The sequence below is a fragment of the Amphiura filiformis genome, chromosome 20 (genome assembly GCF_039555335.1).
Source record: "Amphiura filiformis chromosome 20, Afil_fr2py, whole genome shotgun sequence".
In the NCBI taxonomy this organism is placed as follows: Eukaryota; Metazoa; Echinodermata; class Ophiuroidea; order Amphilepidida; family Amphiuridae; genus Amphiura; species Amphiura filiformis.
In genome coordinates, this window is record NC_092647.1 from 23,542,339 (window position 1) to 23,556,191 (window position 13,853).

Here is a 13,853-nt window from a genome sequence, read left to right on the forward strand (position 1 = left end):
TCAACCTCATTGGCTAAAACCAATCGCTAAGTATAAATTCAGCTTAATTCAAATAGCTTTACTTGCAGATACAGCAGTACATCTTGTGAGCAGATTTATTCAAAAATACCTGACTGCAAAGAAAAAAGGCGGTATCTTGTAATGCGTTCAGAGATACTGCATTTTTAGTGTGGGAAGCAGTCATGTTTATATTACTAACCCCGTTTTGGCAAAGTTAGTCCATGCAGTCATTACGTCCAAAGACAAATTCCGTTCCTCCGGAGTTTGATCAAATAAGTAGTCTGGATTGAAGGCAGCGCCAAAAACGCAAGGCAGCTCCTCGCCGTGAGCAACTCCGCCCCACGGTGGAATGTCTGTGAAGTATAAAATAATTCATATGTATTTTGAGATATAGCCAAACAAAGCAAATATTTCTTTTTGTTTAATCATGTTTTGGAAAGTCTTTACTTGCTCATATCTTTTGAGCTGGTTGTTCAATTTCAATGGGATATTCGGCAAAATGTAGCTTTGCAAATGCTTGTTACAATTCTATAAGAAACTGAAAATTGAAAATCACCAACGTCAAACTAACTTTGCTTGATCAAACCACATTTTTGATACCCTAATTTAAGTTAATAGTTCTTATAGTGGTTATCATGATCATATTAATAAGTCATTTACAGGCCGATCATATGCATATAATTCAATTATCACAAAATGCCAGATATAGTGTTTCATACGAGCTGTCAGAAAATGACCTTATATATACTACGTACATGCATTGTTGCAATGTGAAAGTCACATTATTGCCAGACGATGGTGGCCGACAGTCATTTAATGCGGCAACAGCCAATATCATAAACAAACCAGACAATATGACGGCAGCACTGCCTAGACTGCCTCGGCCCAAGCCGAGGTGCATTTTAGCTCTATTGGCCTCGTTACAGAAAAAAAATGCACAAAATTATCATTTACATGCGGGACATTTTTAGTACATTATCATAATATATCGTGCGTTATTCATACAAAAAATTCCAAAAACAGTACTTACAATGAGGTTCACTGTCGAACCTCAACGGATTTAAACTGATAAAATAGTGCTTGATAACATACATACACTTTTGGAATTATTTAAGACATTATCGTGTTTACGTGTTAAACCAATAACGACGTCGAAATTCAGTCAATGTTGGCCGGCGCCTCCTACTTATAGCCACTATAATTGTTTTCAGCTATGATTTCAGTGTCTTCATTTTTATACAGGACAAATTAGAATAAGGGCTGATATGCAACTTTATTTGAACCCACACCCTTACCGTAATCTTACCTCACTTCCAATCATATTAGTCTAGTTCACCGCTATTGTTCCCTATACTCCCAGACGCATTTTTTTCTAACCTACTTCTTCGTAATCCTTAAAATCCCTAGTACACACATTTTATTGTTCCCAAAATAAAATATTGTCCCATGGGTGGGGGAAAGTCGTTAAACTTGTGGTCAAATTACAAACTTCATCAAACTGTGTCAAAAACATTACTAATGTATTCTTCTGGTCATAAGGATTCAGAAAATGTATAGTTTTACTTATCTAGGACGTGCCGTTCTTGAGTTATTACCAAAAATGTCAAAGGTCAAGCATTGACCTTTAAAAGGTCAAAATTTTAAACTTGCTCCGATCTTGATGAAAATGGTGTCTTCGTTCTGATAAATGATCTTAAACATTTTCTCAAGTCGCCGATACTAGATGCTTTAGGTACAGATTATTGGTTTTTGGTGAAACACACTGTATATTGAAATAAAATCCATGAACAGATTCAAAATGATGTATGGTCGGTACATTATGAAGTAAAAAGCGATCATTTTCAAACTTCAAACAACCAGTCCTGTCTGCTCCAGGCATACTCATATTTTCAAATACCCAACAGTACTCTTCCTTCTGAGACACACTGTATAATCGTTATGAGTTTGGCAAAATGTCGAATAACGATTCGTCTGTTTTTTTCAATCATATTACGCATGAATTCATTTGATTAGCGAACAGGGAGCTCACCTTTAACGTTAAATAAATACATTTTACCGTTAAATAATAATGCTTTGTTGTCCTCTGTCTTTCAAGTGTCTAATCTCCTGGTCTCTGATAATCCATACGTAAACGCAAACAGATAAATCAATATTCGGCATTTTTCCAAAATTATAACAATATGTACCCATATGATAATTTGATGGCAGATGTGTGAACTGGTATAAGAATACCGATTGACCGGCTTCGGCGAAAGCTCTTGCATATGTATCCGTCGGACACCCGTAATTTTCGTCAGTCATTACGTCAACATAGGTAAAGAAATAGTTGGCATCGGGGTCATCTGCAAGCTTCCAGTCTACATAGGTTTGCATAATGCCTTCCAATATCAAATCATTCCGGTATGTGCGTAGACCATCTTGGAGTTCGCTCTCAAATCTTTCCCTGTCACAATATGGGTTCCGGCGTGGGAGCTGGTCTGGGAAAGCGAAGGCGGCGTTGAGTGTACCATCATCCTTGTTGGTACCTAGCAGAATGTTTCCTTGGAAGAAGTTTCCTGCTTGCAACAGGTTGAGAGGTTTATCGGAAAGGAAGTCGCCATCGACCACTGCTACAAGTGGCATGAAAGTGGTACTGGTGAAAATAATCTGAAATTTTTCAAAATATTTTAGTATTTATCGCTAGTGAGTGGGTTACATAAAAACAAATATGAGGTGTATTTTGTCGCCTGTATGTGTGTTAATGACCAAACTAACCTCATATCTTGCCATTTTAGCCCCGAACGTGTCAATTTGTGGGAGCTTCGCGCGAATTTATACCAACCATGCACCATATTTCATTAGTTTAGCTTCAGTATGGCAAAAAATATTTGCGCCTTATTTTGTCGCTGGAAAAAGGTGCTGGATTCACTATACTTCAAGTATTAATTTTCAACGGCTTTCCCCAATGTAAAAAAGAAATCTACGTCACTGCGTGGGGGTGAGTGTGTGGCCTGTTACCGGGTACTGTAGGCGTGTGTGTAATGTACGATGGGGGCATAGGTGTAGTTAAACTAAAACGTTATTACTTGGTGTTGTTGTTACCTTATCTGTAGCTCTGCTAATGTTTTTAGCAGGTACATCTCTTAAACAGGCTACAATTGCAGCACTAGAGCTGGTATCACAACCACAATCACGTGCAATAAACTCAGCCTCTTTGTAAGCTTCGGCTATGTCATGCTGTATGGCCCATGGAGAAGTACCTGTGCCGCTCTGGGAGAACAAAGGGAGTCGAATACAAATTTGTTCATTATTGCATTGTGTAAAATGATGCAGATAAAGCTGTCACAAATAACTCTACCAATTCGCGGAATTTAGCTTTTGTAGCATTCTGTCGCCAAAAGAGGCTGTATTCACTATACTTGTAAGAAACTGCCCCCCACTAATGTCATAAAGAAATCTACGCCACTGTTAATAAAGAATAAGTCACAAGCAGTGCTGACATCTAACTGGTTAACAGCTAAGCGATCGTCTATCGTTTTCTGTTCGCATTATTTCTGGAAGAAAATTCGGGCTTGTAAAACTTCAGACGAGCGTGTAACTTTTTAGAGTTCCACGCCCGACTGGCTTGTGCCAAAAAAGTTACGATCCAGCCCTGTACACCGATACATGTATTTTTAAATGTTGCGCTCATTGTTTCAAGAATTGATGATGCTCTTGGGGATCAAAACAAACTTCATGTTCCTACTCACCGTTGTTGTTTTCTCTTATAAGACGAACCCCAAAACTATAAACTTTCTCTTTTTTCCACTAACTATAGAGGAATATATTATCGGTTGCTATAATGATTCCTATTCACGTTTAACGGATTGTCTCAGGCACTGCACGGGTGAAGGTTATAGTTAATTTGGTATTAGTCAGTAGGCTGCCTGACATGGCCTGATTTACCATTAGGTTAAAGACCACCAATAGGCCTGGGCGATACATTGAAATACGACGAGGAACTATTTGTTTTCATGGCATTCGAAAAGACTGCATTAAAATCGCTGAAATTGATCAAGTTATATAGCCAAAAAAGTACTTTGTAGGGCTTGATGCTTCAAAATGGTATATTTTCTCTCATTATTTGACATTTTTGTTGTAATAGTACCAAAATTCATACGCACGGCTTCGGTTTTTAGTAAATATTCGCCATATCATATTGTAACTTCCAGCTTCGAGGGCGCACTGTCATTTTAAGGTGTTTACGGTTCAGTGCGTTAAAACAAGAAAAGTCTCAGGTCAACCTATGTTGAATTTTTGATCATTTGGCATCTAAATCATATAGTTTCACCTGATATTAGTGGCATTGAACTGTGAGAGTTCTGAATATGAGAAAATTCCACCCAAAATTAGGCATTTTCCCATTGAAACCCGTGTAATACATAATTAGTGGTATTTAACCTATAGAAACACTGAATTCTATGGATCTGATATTCGTCATGGAGACTTTTCTAGCTATTTTTTGCGTACATTTCTCAATATTTAACTGTATATGCCCTGGCAAGAAAACGTGCATCTTCTTCGACTACTAAGGTATGTTTTTAGAACCCGTTGAGGTAGTAACTGGTTGAGGGGAGGGGGGACTTGTGACATTAGTATTGAGTTTACGGCTGGTTTCTTTCTGTGATTTCAGGGCTTCTAAATTCAACATCCTTTGCTTGCCTGCGTATACATATAGAAAGCTTAATGATGATGAAAAATCAATGTTGATCATCATATAGACATGCCACTTTGTTAATTAGGCCCATATGCACATTTTGCTGGTGATTTCCTTGCCCTAAATATCGTAAATAAGCCTATACGTGTAAATACAGTATAGGCCTAGGCTAGGCATTTTGCTTAAGCTTTAAGGCGCATGTAAGGCCTAAAGTCATGTGTAAAATAAAACCTAGTCTTTGTGTACACGTTGTCTAAGGGCCTCTACAGCATTCTGTATGACCTCACTCTATCCTAACTCAAGCCGGAACCCTAACTTGATCTATAACTCTATTTTAAACCCATATCTAATCCTCGGACCTAGCCGTATCTCTATCCCTATCCACGAGCCTATCCCTATAAAAACCCTATTCCTAATGCGAACCTGACCCTAATCAACAATTCTAACACTAATCAGCAAGCCTAAATCGGAACACTAACCTAAAAGTAATCTTAATCTGATCTGATCGTGCTAGGACAGGCTACAGATACGAATCTCCAGATATAGTCCTAGGTTGAAGCAAAAACAGCGAAACAGTCATCATACAGGGTGTCCGAAAATCATTGATATTTTACTCGTCATGCTGTTTTCCAGAAACATTTTGCTAAAACATGTTCTGCAAATGTCAATGTTTACATTCATGGCATTTTACCGAGATTGGAGCACTTTTGTGCTTATATAGGTTAAAGACCACCAATAGGCCTGGGCGATACATTGAAATACGACGAGGAACTATTTGTTTTCATGGCATTCGAAAAGACTGCATTAAAATCGCTGAAATTGATCAAGTTATATAGCCAAAAAAAGTACTTTGTAGGGCTTGATGCTTCAAAATGGTATATTTTCTCTCATTATTTGACATTTTTGTTGTAATAGTACCAAAATTCATACGCACGGCTTCGGTTTTTAGTAAATATTCGCCATATCATATTGTAACTTCCAGCTTCGAGGGCGCACTGTCATTTTAAGGTGTTTACGGTTCAGTGCGTTAAAACAAGAAAAGTCTCAGGTCAACCTATGTTGAATTTTTTGATCATTTGGCATCTAAATCATATAGTTTCACCTGATATTAGTGGCATTGAACTGTGAGAGTTCTGAATATGAGAAAATTCCACCCGAAATTAGGCATTTTCCCATTGAAACCCGTGTAATACATAATTAGTGGTATTTAACCTATAGGGCAGATGGGCCAGGGCACAGTGCCCAAAAACAAAAACCTGGCGCCCCCAAAATTGCCCTGTGCACCCCATTTTTAACCCGAAAACAATTTTTTCTGCCAACACATGGTAAAATTACAAATTTTGCACGCTTCACGTCACCGGTCCTTTATATAGCAAATTCATGTACATTTTGGGCTATTAAAAGAGTCTGAAATTGACATTTTATCGCGCTTCGATATGATATTTTGCTTCGTATTGGATATAATGATAAGGCCGACTGTATTGAATTGTCACCTCCATCACACCCTGGTTGAAATAATTCCAACTATGTGGTGACACAAGGTGCATTCCTATACTAGCAGCCCCGGTACTCTATCCAAATATCGTCACCTTATTAGGGTCTCCACCAAATGCTGCAAAAAATCAATAAAATATTTATATACCTTCGTGGTATTATAGCCCTACATACTGACGAACTCTGGATAACTCACGGTTGTTTGATAGCATGTAGACCTGTATTTATTTTAAAGCAAGTTTGAACAATGATGGCGCTAGTAAAGATGCAAATAAGATTTTAAAATCTTATTTGCATCTTTACTAAAGGTAGACACTTGTATAATTTCATTAAAACATCATAAAATGAGTAACATACAGCAAGGGAATTTTCAAACTTCTTTTCATCATAAAATGAAAGTCTCTCTCTCTCTCTAGGTGCCATATCCTAAGACGTTGGCGATCATGTCATGCCACAATTCTCTGTTATAAGCCATCTCCAGAAGCTCTGTCGCTTTATGTTCAGCTCCCCTTTCTTTTAGCCAGTCTTTCAGATTTGATAACCACATCACTCTCTTCCTTCCTCTGCTCCTTGTTCCTTCTATTCTTCCTGTCAATACTAGGTTCTCGAAACCATCCTTTCTGAGGATATGACCAAGGAATTTGAGCTGCTTAACTCTGATTTCCCGTAACAGCTTCCTGTTCACATTTGCTCTACTTAGGACATCGTCATTAGACACTTTATCAGTCCACGGGATCCTCATCATTCTTCTAAGGAACCACATCTCGCAGCTCTCCAATCTTCTTTTAATGTCTGTTGTTATTGACCATGCTTCACTTCCATACATTAATACAGGGATGACATAGCAGTTGAGTACCCGAATTCTGGTCTCTATACTGAGGGCACTGTTTTTTAGGATCTTGTCTAATTTTGAGAACGCAGACTTAGCCAGTGCAATCCTTCTCTTAACCTCCTTAATACATCTGGCATCTTCTGTCAAGGTAGTTGAAGGAGGAAACTTGCTTAATTCTTTGATCTTTCACCTTCAATATGCATGTTGGGCTTTCAGTCTTTGATACCACCATACATTCTGTCTTCTTGCAATTTAACGATAAACCTTTCCTCTCACTTTCCTGAACCACCACATCAAGAAGCCTTTGCAGATCCTCCTCAGACTCAGCTAATAGGACAGTGTCATCTGCATATCTTATGTTCGTGATGTTATGTCCACCTATACCGAGACCATTTTCCTTTTCTAGCTCCCTTAGGATCAGCTCACTGTAATAATTAAAGAGATCTGGTGACATCACACATCCCTGTCTGACTCCTCTCTTAATGCTTGTATATTCACTACAATCTCCATCCACCCTTATGCACGCTGTTTGGTTCCAATAAAGGTTCTGCAACAGTCGTAAATCCTTTCCATGCAGGTCTAACTTACCAAGATCTTCAAAAAGCTGATCATGTCAAAGGCTTTTGAGTAGTCAATGAAACACATGAAAACATCCTTCTGCATCTCTACCACTCTCTCTGTTATCATTCTCAAGACATAAATCGCATTCCTGGTACCAGCATCTTCTACAAAGCCGAACTGCTCTTTACCAATCTCAGGTTTTATTCTACTTCTTGCACGGAATGAATGAAATGAAAGTAATAACTCATAAACAATAAACTCCGGATGATCATAAACTATCTACAATGATGACGATAGAGGACGGTGTTTCTACAGTGTAAATCGATGTTCGCCATGGTCCATGTGACAACTCACACTACAAATCGCAATAAGACGCTTCACGGATTAGTTTCGAGACGGTTAATAATAATGGGTTATTCTAGTTGAAATCCATACACCCTCTATGGAAGACATGACCTAAATGTTCCACATAGGGGGTGCATATTTCAAATGGAGACTCCTATTCAGGTAACCCCTTTTGAAATTTGCACTCTCTGTGTGGGAGATTATGGCCATCAGGTAAGCCCATTTGAAATTCACACTCCCTGCGTGAGAGATTATGGCCATGTCTTCCATTTGGGGTGTGTGGTACGTACTCTGAAAGTTTGAACGCCCCCTGGTGAAAAGTGTTATAAACAGCTTAGGTTGACAACCAGGAATCCGCGCAGTTGTTTTGTAGCGTAACTTTATAACATTTGACCCCAGTGGGAGATATTTAAACTTTCTGAGTTGGTACAAAACGAAACCTTACAATGTTATGACGACATGTTCAGAGGGGGACTTATTTCTTTTGATGTGTTTATAAAAAATGTGTTATTAATCATGATGATTAATACAGTTGAACTCGTAAGTATTCAATAAATGGTCTTAAAAAGGTTTAAATATTAGTGACAGCAAAAGTAAAATATATACGCATGTTATCGAATACAACAATTATAACGAGGGCTCACTTACTGAATGTGCCAAGAGTAGGTTGGAAGGGGTCTGCATAAACCGCTAAAATTAATTAAATTAGTGGAGGAGGTGTCGGGAGATAGTGCAGTGGCGTAGCGTGGGTCACCACATTGGTGGAACCGACCATGATTGGGGGGCAATGGGTCAGATGGGGGTGGGGGGGCACAAGCCGTTTTTGGCAATTTTCTATGGGATTTTCTAAATTTTGCAATCGGTGGGGGAGGGGGCGTTCTCCCGTGCCCCCATGACGATTCGTTATGAGCTTAGGTTGACAACCAGGAATCCGCGCAGTTGTTTTGTAGCGTAACTTTATAACATTTGACCCCAGTGGGAGATATTTAAACTTTCTGAGTACGTACCACTTTTAAGAGCCATATTTTAAGCTCCACCAATTTTCAAACAATTGGAACACTGCAAGTACAATTCAGTTCTGACGAATGCCAGTTTACAAAATATCACCTCTTCAAACCCCAATAAAGTCCGAAATCGTGTCCCTCGCAAAGCTCAAATTCAGCCTCATTAAATCTGCCATTTTAGGCAAAAGCACTACATTATGAACACCATAATGTAAACTCATGGAATGCACATTTTCTTATCAAACAATCATTTTACAATATCTCATAATCCAATTTATTGAATACTTTACGAGTTCATCCCTATGCGTTCATCATGATTAATAACCATGATAACATATTTTTTATACATGTATATCATAAATCGACTATGGCATAGTCTATACAGCCTACCTGATATATACTGGTTTATCCATTTCAGTGCTTCTAATTGATCCCACAGTCCATAGTTGCCCGGTAGCTCTGGATCCCTCTAAACATAACAAATCACAGTAATTGATTAATACATGATTAACAATACAAACTCTTAAGGGTAGACGAGGTATTGTTGGTCGAAGCAACCTAAAAATCGATTTTCATTATCTAGATCAATATATTATTGAAAATTAACACCTTGATGTTTTGCAAAAGTTCATTCTACAAATCGTATACTCTGCAAACTTGCTTAATTTATTGTTGTTAATAAGTTATGTACGTTTTACAAAAGTGTTGTTGTTTCAGCCCTCTTCACAACGGAACTCAAGAACCGCAGCACCTATAAAAGTATATCTGTGATATTTTAATTCTTCTACACGCTCGCTATGAATTGAGCAATGCAGTTTTTGCCAAAGCTCACTACCATTCGTAAGATGCTGTGAACTACCAAATCACATCAGTTTAAAATAATTAATAACCTTAAATACATGCATAATATCTTGCAATAATATACAAGCATAATCTGGATTAAAGAAACTTAAAACTTGGAGCGCTAAATAATGTGATAAAGCAATCCAGTCGCTCTACTAAATTATTAACAGGAGGGTGAAAGTGCATATAGGAACAATGCCAAAAACTACGTCACGCCGGTCACGCTATTGTTCGACTTAAACTACATCATTCGCCATTTTGTAAATATTAACGCATGATCGTTGCTTTGAAGTTTCCACCGGATAGTCTGTGGATAGCGCAAGAGCATGCTTTGACCATGCGCAAAAAATGAATATCATGAAGATGTTTAAGATTGATTCGTAGATGTTTCAAAAATTACCGTCATATTGCATAGATTCATCAAAGAATGGTTTGAAGTACTAACCTTATTTAGTAATTTTAAAAATCGGGAGAATTTTACAAAATCAATGTTTTTACCTGTCGGTATTACAACTCGTGAAACACATTAGTGATGTGCCTGGGTGACCTAATCTACTAACCTTTAACGTTTCCTCTATGAACTCTAACCCTCCTGCAATATGGCGCCTATTGTCTAGAGTTAAACTACATCTTTCGGTGTGTTACGTAATACTACGATGCCTATCCCATTATATCGATCCCTGTTATTAAGCACTGTAAAACAATCTTAAAGTGCTAATATTGAGCACCTTATTGCACAGAGTATGCTTGATTGATACTGTTTCTTTTTAGCACTGCGGGGAACCTTGATGGCTATTGTTTCTTTTTAGAATTAGAGAAACGGTTTTCTAAGGTTTTTTAGTTAATATGTTAAATACATGACAGAAAATATTGTTTAAATTAATAAAGGTATCAATCGGAAATGATTAGGCAATCAAGTTAGTTCAATCAATGAGGCGTTCGACTATGGTGCGAGAGGTTGCGGGTTCGAACTTTGGCGGTGGTAAGTATGCTCTCGTGCAAAATGAGTTAGCTTGATATCCCCTAAGGTATGTATTTGTGATGAGTATGTTAAATACATGACAGAAAATATTGTTTCAATTAATAAAGGTATCAATAAGAAATGATTAAAACATTGTACAATTGCATAAATGTTAATAGCATTTTTACCCCGAGCCCCTTTTACCTAAATGGAAATTCGATACATGGTGTCTTCAATACACCTTGTAGTTCAACTTTCCTTGCTTGGCTCCTTCAATGAGTGATTCAAGATTGCACGAGTGAATAAATGTGCTACCTCTCAAGTGGTTCTTAATGATCAAGCATCCAAGAATGACCCCTCTTTAATCACCATAAACTTGCAGGACATCATTTCCTAAGAACAGAACGTGACACTTTGGTGGTCTCATAATGAGCGTATGTTGGAGGCGCGGCGCTCTAAATTCAGCAATAAAGAAATTTTCTTTATTTTTAAAACTGTTACCTGTTGCCAAAAATCCATATGAATTCAAGCGGTAATGAATGCTGACGTAGACTATATCATGAAACCCAACCAATGCTGTCCCATCATAGATAAGTCCCATGACCTCAGGGACAACGCTACCATATAGGAAAGCCCATCCGTGTATAAATACCATAACAGGAGCATTAGCTGGCTGTAAAATAGACAACAGCAAAGGAATATCTTATTATGCATACAAATGCGTAATGATGCAATCACTACGGTTGCTGTAAACAAAATGTGACCGTACAGCACGAATGAGCCGTAAATTCCCTAAATTGTATTCTGAGTTACAGAGTAAAATGTGCATGAAGGTCGTATTCATCGGTAACTCTAGCTGGCGCGACATCTATCTTTTGATAGTCAAACACCAATCAATAATCCTATTGTTGAAGAGGATAATTAGCTTCTACCAGATGGCTATAGAAATTTTAATAGCTCTGGTCTTTGTTTGCTTTGGCTAAACCCTGTTCAAGTGGTGGGTTAGCATTGTATTTTGTATAGGTATGTACAACCAACAATTAACAATGAGAGAACTTTCTTGAACCTCGTTGACTCTGGGATGATTTGAAATTACATTACATTACATTACATACAAGGCATTTATAGGGCGCCATTTCATAAAGACCACGGCGCCAAGATGGAACACAAAATATTTGAAAGGCAAAATAAAACAGCAAACTGAAACAAAGCCACCAGATTATTGTGGGAACAGGAAGGTTTTGAGGCCTTTCTTGAAACTTGGCAGAGAAGCAGCAGTACGGAGTTCAGATGGAAGTGAGTTCCAGAGTGCAGGTGCGGTGAGAGAAAAACTCTTGTCGAAAGCTGATTGCCGCCAATTATGACTGCTTGATATTTATTGCCATCAATGTGGAAAAAGAGACAGATGTAGAAACGAAAAAAAGCTACCATTTTGTTGAAGGAGCAAAGTTCAACAAACCATAACCCTGCTTCTGGATAACGTTTGAAGTCAAATAATATATCATTTTAAAGCTTATTATGTATATTTTCTAAACACGAAATCAAACAAAATTGACCGGGGGAAATTTACGGCTCATTCGCCGTGTACGGTCACAAAAGCCTAATGATGCAAGCAGTACGGTTGCTGTAAATACTACGGTTGCTGTAAACAAAATGCCTAATGATGCAAGCAGTACGGTTGCTTTAAAGATATTTGGGCATTTTGGTTTGTTCGTATTACATAATAGTACATTACATCTCTTCTCAAGTACGTGCAATTTAACATTTTTCTCTTTTCTTTTTCTCCCTTTTCTCTTCTCTTTTTCTTCCTTTTCCTTCTCTCCTCTTCGTTTCATTCCCTACCACCCCAATGATAGTACTCTGATTATCAAATATGCGCTCCTTGTACAGAGAGCCATCATCATGATCATTATGATACATATGTACATTTAACTCAAGGTAAGTTTCAAAAAGAATAGTGTGAAATACTCGGACTGTCAAATCGCCCTTCCCGCACATTATAATTTTTGTTGGATATGCTTACCAGAAATTTAAGGTGGCGGATCATGGGAGCTGACGGCGTACCGGTAAAAGAGTGTTCTTTGGAGCTGCAAACAAGTAAAGGGGGTCTTTTGGAGCTGCGTACAATGAAGGGTCTTTCGCGACTTTCTGGTTGAAAAACGGCTGACAAAAAATTAAGGGGTCTTTCGGAGCTGCGCGATTTAAAAAGCAGGTGTCTTTCCTGGGGACCATACCCGTATGATAATTTGTGTTGAGTGCCACCGGGTCAATTCCTTCCCGGAATTATTTTAACACTGATTAACGGCTACCCGGCAAACACGAAATCATAAAACATATTTTAAAAAAGGTTACATAACATTTTAAATTGCCTAAATGTTATTGTAAAGCATTTGCTGCCAAACTTTAATAAAATGTTTTTGTCAACTTACAAATAACATTATGAACCATTTATGAAACCTTTATAAAAAAAACACTGAAAAAAATGTTTGGAAAACGTTTTATACCCTTTACTATATTTAACGTAACCTTAGTATAACCTTTAAAAAGAAAACTAAACAGATTTTGTGTTTACTATATCTTCTCTAAATATATCTTTATTAAATTACAGAAAAATATATAATTATTTACGCTTGGATTTGGAGTCCAAATATTTAAGTGTAGACAATCTTCATCTGCCAGATTATTATCATAATAAAAAGTTTGAAGACATGCTTTTCTGAAGTAGGTGGCATTATACTCCCCTTCCCACGGTGTCACTGGAGCTGGTTTGGCAAAGCGATACTGCCCCACAGGCGGCTGTGCAAACGGTATTCCACGATACACATTAAGGTTCTTGTCTATAACAGGGTATTCATCTCGATAAAAGTTGTACGTTTCCCCGATTACTACTCCTAGTCCTGGTATTGACACTTTAGGCTGGGTTTGCGACTTTGCGACAGTAAGAAGCAACATTGGAAATACAATCCGAATGACGATTTGGGGAATCATTGTGCTATTTAAAACTAGACTGTATTGTCTTTTTGGTCATCAACACAATGGACATAGGACCCATGAATTGATATCAATTTATGATTAGATATCTGAATTTGATCGCGCCATCCTCTTGACCTTTACACAACGTCATAGAATTGAATACAA

The 13,853-nt window shown here is 37.8% G+C and overlaps 1 protein-coding gene across 1 annotated transcript; it reads right to left on the reverse strand.

Moving 5' to 3' along the window:
• Positions 1-186: 186 nt before the first annotated feature.
• On the reverse strand, positions 187-13,703 carry LOC140142211 (acetylcholinesterase-like). Its single transcript, XM_072164178.1, has 5 exons — positions 13,344-13,703; positions 11,287-11,388; positions 3,082-3,249; positions 2,187-2,646; positions 187-353 (listed from the first exon to the last, which is right to left on the reverse strand). Exons 1-5 carry the CDS (start codon positions 13,701-13,703, stop codon positions 187-189), a joined length of 1,257 nt encoding a protein of 418 aa, XP_072020279.1.
• Between the last annotated feature and the right edge of the window lie 150 nt (positions 13,704-13,853).